The sequence below is a fragment of the Canis lupus genome, chromosome 20 (genome assembly GCF_003254725.2).
Source record: "Canis lupus dingo isolate Sandy chromosome 20, ASM325472v2, whole genome shotgun sequence".
Lineage (NCBI taxonomy): Eukaryota > Metazoa > Chordata > Mammalia > Carnivora > Canidae > Canis > Canis lupus.
Window position 1 is genome coordinate 26,861,151 of NC_064262.1, and position 18,600 is coordinate 26,879,750.

General features: G+C 41.7%; 1 protein-coding gene across 5 annotated transcripts in view; it reads left to right on the top strand.

Annotated features, from left to right (window-relative positions):
* The window catches only part of ADAMTS9 (ADAM metallopeptidase with thrombospondin type 1 motif 9), a 160,240-nt gene that overhangs the window by 46,144 nt on the left and 95,496 nt on the right, over nt 1-18,600 (top strand). For all 5 annotated transcript variants that reach the window (XM_025456476.3, XM_025456479.3, XM_025456478.3 and 2 more), the window contains 5 exons: nt 2,532-2,677; nt 11,485-11,666; nt 11,752-11,888; nt 13,405-13,522; nt 13,774-13,869. In XM_025456476.3, coding sequence (XP_025312261.1) covers nt 2,532-2,677; nt 11,485-11,666; nt 11,752-11,888; nt 13,405-13,522; nt 13,774-13,869 — 679 coding nt within the window. The remainder of the gene's footprint in view (nt 1-2,531; nt 2,678-11,484; nt 11,667-11,751; nt 11,889-13,404; nt 13,523-13,773; nt 13,870-18,600) is intronic.

The window sequence follows — 18,600 nt, forward strand, 5'->3', positions numbered from 1 at the left end:
CCTTCCCAGAAATATCACCCAAGGAAGTCTTCTGACATCTCTTTGACCACTCTTATCTGTACAAGAATCTGGGGAAATATAGATTCTGTTTTCAAGGACAAAGGAGAGAATAGATATTGGGTAGACAACTTGGGAGCCTGAGCATCATCTAACTACGTCATTAATCTTGCTTTTGTCTTAATTTTTTCTTTGCTTATGCATCAAAACCCATTTGCTCATAACTGAGAAGCAGCATGTGTCACAGTGAAGAGTGTGCCCTTGAGTCAGATTGTTTTTGTTTTGGTCTCAGCTCTGCCCCTTACTGATGTTCATATCAACTTGTGTGTGCCTCCACTTTCCTTTCTGTAGAAATGAGGGTAATAAGAGGACCGTACCTATCTCGTAGTGTGCTATGAGGACTAAGTTAATATATATCTAATGCCTAGAACAGTGCCTGACCAATACGAAAGGCTGTGTGAATGTTTGCCATTATCTTACTGACTTTATTTAAGTCAGGTCCCTTATGTGTTCAGCTGTGTGCTGAGTGCTTTAGACATGCTGTGTCTTGTGTCCTACTCAAGAAAACTTTAGCAAATTGATCTCCATTTTTCAGTCAGGGACTCACCTAGGGTCACAGAGTTAGTCTGTGGAAGAGCCGCAACTCACTACCAGACCATTGGCCTGCCGAGCTTTGTCCTTCTAAGACCTTCACTGTCCAGTATGGCAGCCAATAGCCCCACATGTCTAGTGAGCCCTTCAAATGTCAGACTGAAAAAATTAAAAAAAAAAAAAACTTAAAAATTGGGGATCCCTGGGTGGCGCAGCGGTTTAGTGCCTGCCTTTGGCTCAGGGCGCGATCCTGGAGACCCGGGATCGAATCCCACATCGGGCTCCCGGTGCATGGAGCCTGCTTCTCCCTCTGCCTGTGTCTCTGCCTCTCTCTCTCTCTCTCTCTCTGTGTGACTATAGTAAATAAATAAAAATTAAAAAAAAAACCTCAAATGTCAGGCTGAACTGAGATGTGCGTGAGTGAAAATACCACCAGGTGTTGAAGACCTAGTATGAGAAAGAGTATAAAGAAATCCCATAATTTCATATCAGTTCCATACGGAAGTAATAATATTCCGATATCTTGAACTGAATAAAAGGTATTAAAGTTAATTTCAGTTTTCTTTTTACTTGTTTTCACATGGCTTCTGAACATTTAAAGGAAAGTGTACACATGTGGCTTATGGCACATTCTCATTGGATGGTGGTACTCTAGACCAAGCTAGCTCTCTCATTTATTTTTATGTGCATACGTTCCAATAAATGTTCACAACCCCTGTAAAGACAAATACCAAACGATGTCAGAGAGCAATGTCATCACCCCTTCCTCTGCCCACATTTCTTGGGCTTGGCGTTGCCCGGGATTCTTTGAAGGCAGAAGCTTTTAAGCCTCAGCCCAACAGCCCAGGGAAAAGGATATTCCAGGCGAATAATTGCAAGAGCAAAGGCACCGCAGAATAGCGAAAGCTTAAAGGCTGGTGCTCTCTGAACGATCGTTCACCAAGCCTGGTGTGTGGCTGCCCGTTGGGTCTGGGACCTTCACCTGCATCTTATTTGTCGTGTGCTTTCCCAGCCCACACCCCCACCCCCGGCCTCTGCGGGCCTCTGCCTCTGCCCGTGCCCTCCCTGCAGATAAATCACGGCAGCCAGCCACCACCAGCTCCACTTCAGAGATCTGAGCGAGCCGCGGGGCATCACCCTCCTGCCGCCACTGTCGCCACTCTTCCTTTGTCCGCTGCTCAGTGACCTCGGCTTTGTGTCAGGGCCTCACACCCCAACAATGGCAGAGGGTTGAAATGGGCTTCTCGAATCCCTTGTCCTGCTGAGGAGTTTTATTCTGTTTTGTTTTGTTTTAAGCATCATGGCCTTCTTCCTGCTGTAGGCTGGAGAATCTGAAACCATGAGTAACAAAAAAGCAATAATGTTTAGGGCTCTCTGTACTATGTCCATTTTGCACTAGTCTCATCCTGTGTGCTTTGGTGGAGTGAGTTTATAGGAATCATGTAACTTGCTTTTTCTTCTCTCCCACCTAATTAAAATTGGCTTCTCAAATCTGTGGGGAGCAGTAAAAAATATTTTACCAAGCTCATAACGTCTCTGAGCCTTCCTGATGGAGATTCGCTCTACAAATCCAGTAACTCATTTTGGCCCCATCTACAACCAGTAGGCCCACTTCCTCTCCTCATTTTTCCAAGCAGACTAATTGAGCACTTCGAAGCTGGCCACTGGAGTTACCCTGACAGCCTGGAGCCAACAACTCATTGGCTCATTGTATTCAAGCAAGTGGTAAATGAAGACATGACCTAAAATCAATGAGTATGAGATTAAAATCCCTACCGTTTCCATTGTTCATACAGATGATGAAATGGCAGCATTTCAAACCAGCACGTGGTGGGGGGTAGGGAGGGAAATGAAGTATGGCATATACTCACTCAAAAGGACAGCAGGTCCTACAATGTCTCCAGCACCGAGCTCTCCCTCACTGTTCCCCTTATTAAATACAGCACTGCAAGTTTGGATTTTGTGTCCCCAAAGAAATGGAGGTCCCCGTGACTGATGGATCCTGGGGCAGTTGGAGTCCCTTTGGAACCTGCTCAAGGACGTGTGGAGGGGGCATCAAAACTGCTGTTCGTGAGTGCAACCGACCAGAGTAAGTCCTACAGCTTCTTGCTGTCATTATTGGGATTGCATGAGTGGCACGTTCCGGAAGAGAGTGATTTATCTGGAGGCAGATGGAGAGAGAGCTCTTTCCCAGTTCCAGAGTGAGTGGATTTCTAGGGCTGCTTAGACTGTTAATATCCAATCTCTTTCTTCCCAAGTGCTCTCCTCTGTAGTAAATCTTCTCCCAGGGTCCTTTATTAAAAGTTCTGTCTACCAAACAGTAGATGCTGTCGTGTCAGTTGGTCTGTTTAATAATTTGACATTCAGGCATATCTTACTGTCTCTCGGGCTTGATATAGCAGGCTAACAAAGTGAACATATGTATTTTCCTGAGGAGATGAAGAAACTGGACATTTCTATCTAGATTGTGGGTAACTTATTGCCTTGCCAGTTAGCTACTAAAATGCCGAAAAGGGCACACAGACCCCCAGGGTGGCATTAGCAGATCCAAAGGGACTGGGAACCCCAAGTTGAGAATTACTTTTAGAATCAAGCTAGTTGCTGTACAGATGAGACACCAAAGGTCCCATCCCGCAACTGGATAATGTACTGGATTGGGAGTGTCCTGACTTTGGGGATAATTCTCATTATGTGACCATGGCTGTCTTTACCAGCCTAGCCTTGCTAGGACATGTTCAAATGAAGTTAATGCGGTTCCCCCCCCGCCCGCCAGCATCTATCACAATAGGCATGTATGTTTAGAGGGAGATTTAAGAAATCATATTTTCATTATAGGGAATGACATCAAATTTTGTGTGGGCCTAATGTGTATCAAATCTAAAGGAACAGAGAGATAATACATGATATAATTGCCATTGAACCTATATAGGCTGGTGGAGGGGGGCAAGAATTCTTCATAGAATAGGAATAGGTTTTTACGCCGGGACACCTGCACCCCGATGTTTCTAGCAGCAATGGCCACGATAGCCAAACTGTGGAAGGAGCCTCGGTGTCCAACAAAAGATGAATGGATAAAGAAGATGTGGTTTATGTATACAATGGAATATTACTCAGCTATTAGAAATGACAAATACCCACCATTTGCTTCAACGTGGATGGAACTGGAGGGTATTATGCTGAGTGAAGTAAGTCAGTCGGAGAAGGACAAACATTATATGTTCTCATTCATTTGGGGAATATAAATAATAGTGAAAGGGAAAATAAGGGAAGGGAGAAGAAATGTGTGGGAAATATCAGAAAGGGAGACAGAACGTAAAGACTGCTAACTCTGGGAAACGAACTAGGGGTGGTAGAAGGGGAGGAGGGCGGGGGGTGGGAGTGAATGGGTGACGGGCACTGGGTGTTATTCTGTATGTTAGTAAATTGAACACCAATAAAAAATAAATAAATAAATAAATAAATAAATAAATAAAGGAATAGGTTTTTAGATGGATAAACCAATAACTATGTTTAAGACCTAGTTGTTTTGGGATTATGTAAAGTGATTTCATGCACAGTACTCAGCTATGTTTCACAGCCTACATTAGGGATAGCAGACAGAATTATAGACAGAAGCAAGCAGGTAAAATAGGGAAGTGGGCTGGTACAGGATACTGGGGTTGTCTTGTGCAGGGTGGTAGAAATCAAGTGCAGGGTGCTGCTCAGACCTAGCTGGTTGTTCACAGGTAGGAAGAGGGCCTAGTGTGGACAGTGCTTCCAGTTGTTGTTGTTTTTTTAAATAAGAAGAAAATATGAGTTGTATTAACCAAAAAAAGAACATACTTTTAGGCCACTGTTGTAATCTCTGGCCTAATAAATACTCATTAGTACAAATCACAGATAATGATCTATTTGTTTTCATTTATTTTTATCCACAGTCCCACATTTATTTCGTGTCCACATGATATTAGTCTCTATAAAGACAACTAAAGAGCCATATTATGACATAGACTGTTACAGACATAAGTCTGTAACTTATGGGTATAAAAACTAAACATTAGGTTATTAATAGAGTCTATTATTGTGTTATTTGAATAATAGTACAAATATAGTACATGCTTTCAAAAACTCCAGGCACAAAACTATATGATATAAAAATTTTTTATCATTGTTCTTCCTACCTCCCACCTGCTCCCCACAAGGAGATAACCAGGGGAAAATGATTTGATATGTATCACTTTGGACTTTCAAAAAAGATTTGTCATATAATATGTAGTATATGGAATAAGTATTCTGTAACATAAAATAAGGATCATAGTACATATAGTGTTCTACAACTCACTTTTTAAAGTCAATTATAAATCCTAGCTGTTTGTATTGTTGAAGTTTTAAAATAAAGCATTTTAAGCTAATAGCAGGTATGACACTTTTTTTAATTAAAAACTATTTGGTGGCTATAGTGAGCCAAATTATTATTATTATAGTGAGCTGTTATTGTGACAAAGATATTAATATTGCCAACAAGTAGACATTTTTGAGATTGTGCCCCAAGAATACTTCATTCAAAAGAAGTAGGTTTTTTTTTTTTTTTTAAAGTCTTAGAGCAGTTCTAGAGGTAATGTGGAAAGTGGAGAGAGATAAATCACTCCATAATTGGAATGAGCCAGACAAAGAAAATCACCCAGTGTAAAGATCTCAGCAGGAAAGGATCTTGAGCTTCAAAGTAAAGCAAAGATCCTCACATTCAGAAGTTAGGAACTGATCATTAAAGACTTCAATTAGAGGTCCTTGTCCTTGCTCTTTGCTATGGGAGGTTTTAAAAGAAGACAATCCCCTGAGCTGAGTGTCAGCACTGACATCATTTCATTAAAGCTCTTCCAAGTTATTTGCACTTTGGGATGTCCCTGTGAATTGAGGAAGGAGTCTGCCTCAGAAAACTAAGTTTACAATGGCAGCAGTGGGTAAGTCAGTTTGACAAGAGAAAGGGACACAGAAAAGGGAAAATCAGATCCACATCTCCGTTTAAAAGCCTGTTCAGAGAAATTCACAGAGCAGATGGTTCATTATGCAGAATGCAAAAGTGATTGCTTCTGATTCTCAAGGAATTGGAGGGGAATGGTGGCCCCGTCACTGGCAACCTGCTTTTTCCCAGTTGGAGTGGTCTTTTGAATATAATGTAGAGCCTCATTTTTTGTATCCAAAGTATGTCTCTATTAAGAACATTGGTTTGTTTTTATTTTTCTTTCACAGTATTCATGCAATTCAAGGATGTTTTTAGCATCCAGATATTTTATGCTATATATTTAGGTTTTTTTTTTCCTTTGAAAGCATAAAAGCTACAAAAGAGAAGTAAGTAGCCTTGCCATGCACATGGGACTTATGGTGCCTTATGAGCAAACTGTAGAAACCTGATGCTTTCTGATTTGGGCAAATGGTTTTTGGTCTCAGCTAGTATGCAGTGCTACTCGTTTGCCATCATGAGAATGGGGCCTATTTTGTCTTTAAATGCTTTATTTGTTTTTTAAGCCCATTTATGACCCATGTCTTATAGGTAAGATTAACATGTGTCCTGATTTGTAAAGACAGTACCAGCTTATATCTGTTGTCAGGAGAAGTTATTAATAACTTACCTGTTACTTTTTCTAAGTGTCCTGGATCAGACAATTAATTACATGCAGTAAAATCTAAAATCAGAACCACCAAAAACATAACTTAGAGTACCAAAACAAGGCCAGCATTTTAACTAGAAGATGCATCATCAGACTACTGGGCCCTATCCTTGTTATTTTGTGCCCCAAAATGACCCTGAGCTTCCTGGTGGTTAGAACAGAATTTTATTTTTATAGGTCCATCAAAATAAAAAAGCATGCCCACTTTTTTGGGAAAGGCAAAGCTTTCCCACTTCTGGTGCTTCTATTTTGCTTTTAAATTAGAAAGTTAAATTAAAAACTAATAAGCTCATAGATATTTTTAAAAGATCGTGAACTAGATATTTTCCCATTTAGGCTTTCACCATAGTAACTGCTTACGAAGTCTGACGTACAAGGTAATAGACATGTGTCTATTTTATCTATGAAAACTAATCTCTCATTTGGCTATAAAGAACTGCAGGAAAGTTTGTTTTTATTTTTAAGGCACTGAGTTGGATAAGCTTATTTCAAAATTCAAGAATTGATTGCTTTGGGAAAACCATTAACTAATAAATGAATAAGAATATTCAAGTCTATAGACCACTCCATTTGGAAGGATCATTAATGATCACAAGTACAGCTCCTTGGCTCATCCCATCTAATCCTTGAATAGCTTTACAGCATCCTCTGCAGTTGGCTATTAGAACCCTTCTCAAAACCCTCCACACACAGAAAACATATTATCTTTTGGTCCTGCCTGCCATATAGTTAGAATTTCCTTCCCTGTGCTAACCCTAAACTGCCTTCTTCAGTTCATTTAAGTAGAGACAAAAGTTGAGATTTCTGTTCACACCCATTTGCAGACCAAAGTTTAGCTTTCCTTCAGGGTGGAATGCCTGTGATGATGTTTGCAAAAATTCCTTTGTAGCTTTGGCCATGTAGTCTCATGAATTTTTTTGTATATAGGTTTGGTTGTGTAATGTGTACTTGAAAAAAAGATTCAGGTTGGCTGTGCTGATATTCAGGTTGGTTACTTTCATAGTAATTAATCTAGTAACTTCTGCAAGTCCTTTTCATCTCTATCTGACATGAAGATTTTTTAAAGGATCTTAATAGTTGGAAAATGTAATTAGTATTTTTTAAAGCTGCATTTCCTATAATTTTTATTATTTGTATGGAAAAAATACTCTATCTACTTAAGCTATTAAATTATAACACGATTTTTTTCCATGCTGAAAGGTGAGTTCAATCAGCTATATAGCCTTTCCGATTACACAGTCCTTGCAAATCAGGCAGAGATGCTTTGGGATAAAGGAAAAGCCATATATTTTGAAAGGACAAATTTGTGTTTATTAATAAAGAATAATCTGTCTTTACATAAAAAGCAAATAAAGTCACAGAATGAGTCTTGATATGGATATATCAAGAGAGGCAGCATAAGAAAGGCACCAGATCCTAAGCTTTGGGTCACAGAAACCTAGGCAGGTCTGTCAGCCAGTGATTCTCACTTAATGGGCCTGTCACCTTGCCAGGTCACTGAACATTTATGAACCCCATTCAAACAAGCATTCAGGAACAAAGATGCCACTACCTACCTCACAGCATAGCTGGACAAGTCATACAAAGTGGCATGAAGCCTTGCACACAAGAGTAGCTCAGGGGTGGTCAGACCTTTACCATACAGTAATATTTTTCCATAGAAAAACTCAGTAAATTTTTTAGACTTGCAGATCACAGGTTCTCTGACACAACTATTCAACCTCACGGATCCATTGGGAAAAATACACAGGCAACAACATATAAAGAGGGGAGTGGCTATATGCCAATAAAACCTTATTTACAGACACTGAAAGTTGAATTTCATATCATTCTTATATGTCTCAAAATATGTGTTTTGTTGTTTCTTAATTTTTAAGACAGAAAAATCATTCTTACCACTGTATGAGAACAGGCGGGATCCCTGGGTGGCGCAGCGGTTTAGCGCCTGCCTTTGGCCCAGGGCGCGATCCTGGCAGGCCCGGGATCGAATCCCACGTCGGGCTCCCGATGTATGGAGCCTGCTTCTCCCTCTGCCTATGTCTCCGCCTCTCTCTCTCTCTGTCTCTCTCTGTGACTATCATAAAAAAAAAAAAAAAAAAAAAAAAAAAGAGAACAGGCAACAGGCAGGATTTGGTGCCCAGGCTGTAGTTGGCAGGCCCTTATAATAGCTATACATTTACTGTGTGGCAGACCTTGCTCCAGTGCTTTGAATGTATTAACCCAGCAGACCCTCACTCATCTTGATGTAGATACCAACATCGTCTGTCTTCCTTTTACAGATAGAGAAACTGAGTCTTAGAAAGATTCAGCAACTTGCATAAGATTACATCATTATTAACAGGCAGGCCTGGGGGGCACGTGGGTGACTCAGTGGTTGAGCATCTGCCTTCAGCTCAGGTTTTTATCCTGGGGTCTTGGGATCAAGTCTTGCACCTTGCAGGGAGCCTGCTTCTCCTTCTGCCTATGTCTCTGCCTCTCTCTCTGTGTCTCTCAGGAATAAATAAACAAAAATCTTTTAAAAAAGAAGAAAAAAAAAAAAAAGAGGAAAGCCTGGGATTCAAATCCTCAATTCCAGAGTCCATATTGATGAGCCTCAGCAATACCGCCTCTCAAGTGGAGTGTTCTTTGTTGTGTTGTTTATTTAAAATGTCATTTATAAAAAGAAATCACTAAATGCTATTTGCCCCTAGATAGTGGCCAAAAGTTAGCAAAGGTAGAAACTATTGCCATCTGAAGGGAGGCTGCCTATACATATTTATTTGCAGCCCAAGGAACTGCTGCATTTGGGCGATTTTAGGTATGAGTTAGGACTTGTTGTATAAGAGAGCCAAAAGAAAAAAAAACAACTTTTGAGAATTTAATTTCAAAAAGAGAAATGAGTTACTTTCAGGAAATAAAGCAATGACCAATCATCTGTAGTTGGTTACGCAATTTTAAAAGTGTCCAAAAAGATCATTTTGAATTGAGGAAAAATTAAAGGAGGTCTTTCTTGTAGCACATTTAAAACAAGTTTCACCTGAAGAGGTATATGGGCCTGATCTGTTATTCACATGTAATCTGTGATATTTTATGCACGAGATTAGGGTGTCTTGGTACTGAGAGAAGAATTTGGAATCCAGGAAACCAAGGTTCTATCTCTATATGGCACCAAAAAAAAAAAAGAAAACAAAAACAAACAAACAAAAAAACCAAAACAACCAAAAAACCCCAACTCTGGACCATAGCTCCTGGATAACGTAGCAGAAAGAGTACAAAGAAAGAACCTGGGAAACTTGGAATTCTAGTCCTATCTCTGCTCTTCATGGCAAAGTACTTAACTTCTCTGAATCTCTTGCACCTTGGTATAAAAGTATTACATCTGCCTTAACCCTTGGGCAAGATATGAGTATGTTTTAGTGAGTCCAGTGCACAATGCAGCTATGAAGCATATGGATTTAATTGTGTTTGATGGAGAAACCATCAGACATAGACGCTTCAAGGTTATGTGCCATTTTGTATCCCTTGATATGGTTTTCTTTGCAATAAATAACAGTATTTATCAGAGTGCTTCCTAAGCTTCTCAGATTCATAACAAGCTGTTGAGGTGCCCAGTGTCATCTCTGTTTCACGTGTGCAGGACAGGCCAGGTGGTGTACACAAAGGCGTCCAGTGTGTAGCTACAAAGCCCATGCTCTCACTTTAGTCTACGTATCTTTGTTCTAAGGAGTGCACTGCAACAGTAGTATGACCAGTGCCCCTTCCTGACACTTGGGCACCCTGTAGAAGCCCTGAGACCTGCCCCATATCTTAGCACAGATCCCATACTCAAAACAAACTGCTCAACTGGATCAGATTAGATTGAGAGTGCTGATGTATGAACACAGTAGCTGACATTTTTAGCATCTAGTGGGTGAGCTTATTTTAGAGAAAGGCCAACTGATGTTCATGGAGGCTGAGAACTTCATCTAAGGTCACACGATGAGGATAGTTGAGACTGACCCAGATCCAGCTCCAGAGCCTTATCTGTTCTGCTGGACTGGCTAATCGTTCTGTACTTCACGGCATGGATGGATTTCCTATTTGTCCAAGTCCTGGTTTAACAAAACAAAACAAAAAACACTTTGGGCCCAACTACTCTGAGAGATTCATTTTAAAGAACAAAAGTGGGAAACTTTCTTTCAGAGATGTCCTAGGATAGCTGTGAAATCTGAACTGTTCCAGCCCTGGGTGAGTGAACCCAGCTTCCTATGATTCTGTGATCTTCCCATTTCCATGATGAATCTGGCAAGCTGTGGACTGCTAGGAAATGTGTTATATAGTTGACTCACTGGATCACATCTGGAAAATACGTGTACATTCGAATTTCATATAACTCGGGGTTGTATGCCGAGATGGAATTTGCACTGTATGCTGTGCAAGGCGTCCTCCATACTCTCATCCCACAATAGTTAATGAAACCAGTATGCTCTCCTGTTTCTCCTATTAGGCTAGTCAAAATAGGGGGATGTTCCTTTTATTCCATCTCACTTGTAAAACAAAACAAAGTAAAATAATGGTTGTGAGGGGGAAGGAAGGGAGGAGGGAGAGAATGAAGGGAAGTGGCATAGCATAAGTTTTAGGCTGGTCTTCTGTGAGAATATCATGTTACAAAAAGTAGACAGGGAGCATTCCAACTGCTCGTCTGTACCTTTTACCTTCCACATTTTGAAAACCAAAGGACTGAATTTTTAGGAGAAAGAGGACAGGTCATTGCCTGGTAAATCCCAGGCTTTGTATTTCTTTTTTTAAAAAAAAAGATTTTATTTATTTATTCATGAAAGACAGAGAGACAGAGACATAGGCAGAAGAAGAAGCAGGCTCCATGCAGGGAGACTGATGCAGGACTCGATCCCAGGACTCCAGGATCACGCCCTGGGCCGAAGGCCGGTGCTCAACTGCTGAGCCACCCAGGTGTCCCCCAGGCTATGTATTTCGAACTCGAAGTGTCACGCTCTGACATTCCATCCTCAGGACGGCCTTACTAGGTGGCACCTTCCCATTTTTACAGCGGAGGTACTGAGACTTGTCCAGGTTAAGTGACTTGCCCAAGGTCATGTACTTAATGGTGCAGAGGTAGAATTGCAAATGCAGATCTCAGAGCTTTTATCCTGTCCTCTGCCTTCGGCCACTTCAGACTTGCTTCCCTAGAAGACAGGAAGCCACCGATGAGAGAGTGGCGTGGGGAGGAATGCCTTGTAATACCCTGGGTGTGTTCTTTACCTTTCCCCAGGCCGAAAAATGGTGGGAAGTACTGCGTAGGGCGTCGAATGAAGTTCAAGTCCTGCAACACAGAGCCTTGTCTCAAGCAGAAGCGAGACTTCCGGGACGAACAGTGTGCTCACTTTGATGGGAAACATTTCAACATCAACGGTCTCCTTCCAAGTGTGCGCTGGGTTCCTAAGTACAGTGGAAGTAAGTGTATGTGGGGAGGCGTCTGCCAACGGGTTGCCAGGGTCCCGGCCCCAAAGTCACATCGCGTCGTGTTTTTCCTCTCTAGTTTTGATGAAGGACCGCTGCAAGCTGTTCTGCAGGGTGGCAGGTAACACGGCCTACTATCAACTCCGAGACAGAGTGGTTGATGGAACCCCATGTGGCCAGGACACCAGCGATATCTGCGTCCAAGGCCTTTGCCGGGTAAGTCCCAGACGGTGTTTTCTTCACCGTGTTGTCTTGTTGCTGCCACACTGTGGTCTGTGGCTTCCTTGATAGAAGCCGCAGCTGCTAATATCTGTGCACTGTCTCCAGGGAAGTGGTTTTCAAGTGTGTTTCCCAGGACAGCATCAGCAATGGATCAGTTGGTTCTGATGGCGAAGTTTGAGAACCAGTGTCTTGCATTTTTCTGACTTTCTCAAGCTCTGGGAGGGTCGACACAAAACCTCCCCCACAAAAATGTACTGTGATAATTTATGCATACACATACTCCTTTGCTATAACCTCGGTGCTTGAGATTAAACCCAAATCCTTCCATAAGCAAAGTTTCTAGATTCAATAGCTCTGCTCCAGAAAGATGTCAAAAGGAATCAGATGCTAGTCAGGCCTCAATCGACTTCTCATTTTGATTTTAAGCACCAAAGCTGCTACCTGAGACATACCTGGTAATTACTCTTGGAAGGGAAATCGAGAAACTTCTGGCAGATAGTAAAGCACCACTGCAGATTTCTAGAGGGCTTGATACCATTTCACTGTTCTCACTGATCAGAAAGCATCCTTAAGGTAGCCAGGCTTTGCAATAATTGATTTGATCCTTGCATGTGGTCCAGGAAAACGGGTATTCTAGTCAGTAGGATTTGACCAAAAGAACCCCAGAGAGCTTCACCCACTTCCCGACTCAAAACCACGGCACACATTTCCTCATGAGTCTGTTTGTAGCAAAACGTTGAGCTTCTCCTCAGAGGCTAGCTCATGCAAATGAGCAACATGGTCAAGAATGTGAACTCTGTCCTGGTGTCCTGGCAGTTGCTGGTGTCCTCCTCAGATCTCAGTCACCACTGCTGCATTGCATTAAGATGTGGAGAATTTCCAGAGGCCCCTTGGAGCCTCAGGCCTCAAACTGGCAGCCTGGAGTCATGCTTTGTCCTCCATTCATAGCCAGTATTAAAACATGGGGGATTTCACGTAAAATCCAATTTTCCAGTGTCTCTTGGAGGACTGACAAATGTCAACACCGGGCTGCTATTTCTGATGACAGCAGTAGCCTAGATTTGACAGGGGTTGCTCCCTTCAGATGGGATGTGAGCTCATCAATTAGAGACAGTCCTTTACCCCGACTCCTATTTTTTTTTTTCAGTCCTGAGCAATCCTTCTCATTTATTCTTATTTGTAGACTTGTACTTCTCCAGCTGGGTTTTTTGTTTGTTTGTTTTTGTTTTTTAAGTAATCTCTATACTCAACATGAGACTCGAACTTACAGCCCTGAGATGCAGTACTCTATCCCAGACCCTGGGATCATGCCCTGAGCCAAAGGCAGACACTCAACCACTGAGCCATCCAGGTGTCCCATCCACCCTTGCAGCTTTAAAGAGAGTTTCTTGTCATTTTTGAATGCATAATTCAAAGAAACATGCTACTTCCCGTATCATAATGTTTTATAATTTTTATAATTTGCTAATATTAATACTTACTGTTTGTTTCACATGTTTCTTTTTAAAAGCAAGCTGGATGTGATCATGTTTTAAACTCAAAAGCCCGGAGAGATAAATGTGGAGTTTGTGGTGGTGATAATTCTTCATGCAAAACAGTAGCAGGAACATTTAATACAGTACATTATGGTAAGAACCTGTTCCTAAAGAACCATGAGAGGGAAAATGCTAAAGTTTAAACACTGTTAACCACAGGTAATATGTCAAAGTGTTAATGTCAAGCATAAAATCAGTCTTGTTAAGGTACATTACCCACCTGGCTAGAAGACACTTAATAGCAAGAATTGTATTATATTCCTTCCTTGCCCATTTTTATATTCTGTACTTAGAGAAACTGAATTGTATTGTGGAATACTGAAGTGTGGCTAAATTCTTTTCAGGTTACAATACTGTGGTCCGAATCCCAGCCGGTGCTACCAATATCGATGTGAGGCAGCACAGTTTCTCAGGGAAATCAGAGGATGATAACTACTTAGGTAAGATGGCACGTCCCCTGCCATCAGTGAGAATTCGGATTCTCTGGAGTCATTGGCAGATGTTCCTTCCTTTCCCCTATGCACACAGAGAGCTGTTGGGTGTCATGTACTTTACTACAAGTAGTTGATCCTATAATTCACTCTTTTATTTCTCCCTCATGTGTATCACCACAGAGCACTGATGGAAGAGTCATGTCCTTACTCAAGTCAATATCAGGGGTTTATTCTGGATTATAATAAATAGGAAGGCCCTACATCAAAGTTTGAAAGCACTTACCATGTAAGTTCAGCATAAAAATCATTGTTCTCTTTGAGTCTTTAATTTTTTTTATTTATTTATGATAGTCACAGAGAGAGAGAGAGAGAGAGAGAGAGAGAGAGAGAGGCAGAGACACAGGCAGAGGGAGAAGCAGGCTCCATGCACCGGGAGCCCGATGTGGGATTCGATCCTGGGTCTCCAGGATCGCGCCCTGGGCCAAAGGCAGGCGCCAAACTGCTGCGCCACCCAGGGATCCCCTCTTTGAGTCTTTAAAAACAAACAAACAAACAAACAATCTGTCCTGTGGATAACTGGCTCGCAAATGTTTTATTAAAGACATTACTTCCCCTAATTTTTGTGCTGCCAGCTCTAATCAATAACAGACCACTAGTGGACTCATTCAACATTTCATTATGCCTGGTTATTCCAAAAGGTTCTAGAATGGCAAATTATTCTCATGTCATGTCTAGAATGGCCCATCTTGTTCCTTTATGGATTCTTCATCCTTCTCTCACATCCAGGCACCTGATTAATTCCTTTGTATGCCTTCTGTTTAAACCACAACACACCATCAACCCTGTGTTCATTTCAACAGTTTGCTCAGCCCAGTCCCACGTCAACTTATCCTTCTGTAAACCACTGTGATCATGAAATTTGCCCAACCATTTTTAATTAAAAGAAGGACAAAGGGAGTGGGGTCATGACTGAAGGGATTCAGCTGGTCACCTTGCACAACCAGACTCCTCCTAGCCATGAAAAGCAGCACGGCTTGCGCTCTGATCTAGGAGAAATCACAGAGGTCTGGCTGGGCAGTGACTTTTTAAAGGAAATGAATGTACTTGTTCTCTTGCAGTGTCTGGGCAGGAATTCTATTTATCCATCTGAATTCAGCCTCCGTAGATGCTTTCTGCACATATTTGGACCTAATGAGCTAGTTAGTATTCATTGAATCACATTAGAATCAGAATCTGTATTTTGGAATGTCTACATGGAATCCTTCATAGATAGACGATGATCCTTTAGCCAAGCATGCTGATCAAGTGTAATATATACACATGACTTCATTATAGCATTTTTTGCAGTATGTCATTATTCACTCATTCACTTCTTTAATATGTACCAGGCATTCTTCTAGGTACAATGAGCAGAACAAAATAAGTAAGTTTAAATCACTGTCTTCTTCAAACTTACTGTTTGGTGGGAGTAGAGAGGCAAAAAGCAGTAACTTAATAGAGTAGCCAATTGTATACTGTTAGAAGATGGTAAGTGCTATCAGAAAATAGAACATCATAAGGGAAATTGGGATACTGAGGGTGAGTTGGGAACAGTGAAGTGTTTGAACTGTAGCAGGAGAAAAGAAGTTGATTTGGGGAAGAGCATTCCATGCAGAGGAAACGGCCGGTGCAAAATCCTAAGAACATGTCTAGATTGTTCCAAGGACAGAGGGAGGCCCATGTGGCTGCAGCTACATCAGCATGGAGGAGAGTTCTAGAGAATGTTGACCATGTGTCAGGAGTAGATTATATAGGGTCATATAAGCATTGAAAGGACTTGCTTGTACTCTCAAAGACATGGGGAACTACTGAAGAGTTAGAGCCAAGAATGACATGATATAATTACATTTATATTTTCAAAGGAGCATTTTGGCTCTTTGGTAGAAGAAAGGCACAGAATAGATGCAGGAAGACTGGTTAGGAATTATTACAGTAATCCAAGAGAGAGATGCTGGTGGCTTGGCCCCAAGTAGGAGCAGTGGAGGTGACAGTACATGGTCAAAATCTGGGTATTTTTTGAAGGTGGAATCATCATGATTTGTTGATATGTTGAATATAGTATGTGAAAGAAAGGAATAAGTCAGGGGTGACTCCAAAGATTTCTACCTGAGTAGCTAAAAAGACGGAGCTGCCATGAACTGAGATGAGACAATTTGTTCCCTATTTATCTATATGGCCACGAGTATCTTAAGGTCAGAGGCTGTGTTTTTATTTCATTAGCTCTTGATATAAAGCCTACATATATATGTGCTAAGTAAATGGCAGCTCAGCTGTTGGACAGCCACTGCTCATGTCCTCTTTACTGAGGATTTACTATGTGCTTAATAAGGGATGGGATTGCTGTGGGCATTCACAGAATCATCCCTTCTTTGAAAGACCAGAGTCTTCTTTAGAATCATTTACTCAGTGGCTGGATCAGCTTTTCCCTACCCTAAATATCCAAATGAATGGTGACTTTATAAAAGAATTAATGGAGTTCTTGAGGACCCTTTTCAAAATTATTTTTTGGGAATCCCACATTTCTCATTCCACCACTGAGCAAAATAGGTCAAGCATTTTTTCTGTGTGCACTGGGTTATAAATTTGAACATGTGGCTGTTGCTATGGCCTTACTACTTCCTAATTAAATCCAGCAGCATTGCATGCAACCTCCTTTATTAATTAATTTCCTGAAAGCCAAAAGCCATGTTGACCTGCTTCTTTCTTCTTCTTGAAAAGGAGAAGGATTCTCTTCTCTTCTCCTCCCTGTTGGGAAAAATCTCCTTCCAAGTAGTGGCCTCAATTCAATTCAACTTCATTAACCAGGCCAAGCACCTGAATTGGGCAGGGCCTCCTGATAACCTTTTATTCCTCACGGGAGGTTTCTTAATCTCCTTGTAAAGAATGAAAGCAAAATTAAAGAAGATTTGTCATCTGGGACAGGCAGGCTGGAGCGGTCATGGCCCTTTAGTGGAATACTACAGTAAAGTCACCCATTGGCAAAAGAACAACTCTCTGGAAGCAAATGACAAGTGTGCAAGCCTAGATGGACAGTCATAGTTCACTGAGTGTAAAGGTCGAGACCTCAGGGCCTTTGAACCTTACAGTGGCTTCTTAGCAAATGAGAAAGAACATGACATCATCAAATCCAAGGTGTGTAAATATTTACTCTTGGCCTGAAGGAGGTGCAGCAAATGCTCTAAGAAGGTTTTCAAACCCACAGCTCTTGCGTTGCTAAGGCATCTCCATCCTTATCCCTCCCATTTTTCTACAGGCCAGCCAAGCTACAATCTTTCTGCATATGCTGGTGAGGGAGCAAGTTCCAGGAGAGAGGGCCTTTGTAGCAACCCAGCTCTGATGGGTGAAATGGGGGGGAAACCAACCCAGGAAATTAGCTCCCCTAATCTCATTAGCTGAAGGTTGGGCAGTAGACTGTCGTTTGCAGGAAACTATTTGTTTCACAAGGTACCGAAGCAGAAAGTCTCCCTGTCAAAGGCCGTCCTTTCACACGGGCCTCTCCCTCCTGTTGGGTTAAAGCCAAGTTGCACCCAGAGCCACCCTGTTCGTGTTTCTTTAAGAGAAAAAGGAGCCATTTCCGTGATACTTGATTGTCTCTAGGACACTTAGCTCTTGATTAATTGTGGCAGTGGGAAGACAGGAGTCAATTCAGTTTGGGATAAATCATGAAGTTCATTTCCCCTGATTATTCCTTTCTCCTTCTCTCTTTACCATCTACCAGGAGAGGGAACATGCAGGGAAGGGTAAAATGCCCCTAGTCATAAGCCCGAGAGGAAGCGGGAAGATGTTGGAAAGGAGCCCCAGGATTAGCCTACGACAGACGATTGCTCTTTGAATGCACACGAAACTGGATTATCACTTAATTTACAGAGCCAGTCTCTCATTTCCCCCATTTTGGTGAAACATCAGCTGGGGAGCTAGCATGCAACTTCACTTGAAAGAACTGGGTGATTGCTTTGGCAGCATGTCCTGCTATCACCATGTAAGTGACCCACATTAGGAGGCAGCCTCAGGATGTCTGAGGGCCACAGAAACAGCTTCGCCTCCAATCAGTGACCCATTGAAAGTCCTGCATCTCGCCTGGCTGGTGGGTCTCACGCTACAGCAGCTGTAGGGGAGACAAGGTTGTCAGAGCTTTACACTGACAGGGAAACAGTTATTTGGCTGGAAGCACTCTGTTCTCCTTGTCATAAATGTCAGGTCTAATCAGTCACTCCTTTCAGTGTCATTGATTGAGCACCTACTATAGACTGGGATCTTTCTTGGGGTTACAAGAGTGCATGTTTAAATGGTCGCTTTACTAAACAGGCTCATGTAGTCTAGTAAAACAAATGACTTTAAAAAAAAAAGATTTTATTTATTTATTGATAAGAGACACAGAGAGGCAGAGACATAGGCAGAGGGAGAAGCAGGCTCCATGCAGGGAGCCTGATGTGGGACTCGGTCCCAGGACCTTGGGATCATGCCTGGAGCCAAAGGCAGTTGCTCAACCACTGAGCCACCCTGGTGCCAAACAAATGACTTTAATTGTGAAAAAAAATATTTAGCTAAACTAGTTTTTGATTTCAACTTGTACATAAGAGAAAGCATGCATGAATTCATTCACGCATTTAACAGGTATTTATTGACCTTGTTCTTAGAAAACCTTAGTCATTAACATTCTCTGGAGACATACTTCCCATGATTGGAAGTCACCTGGCC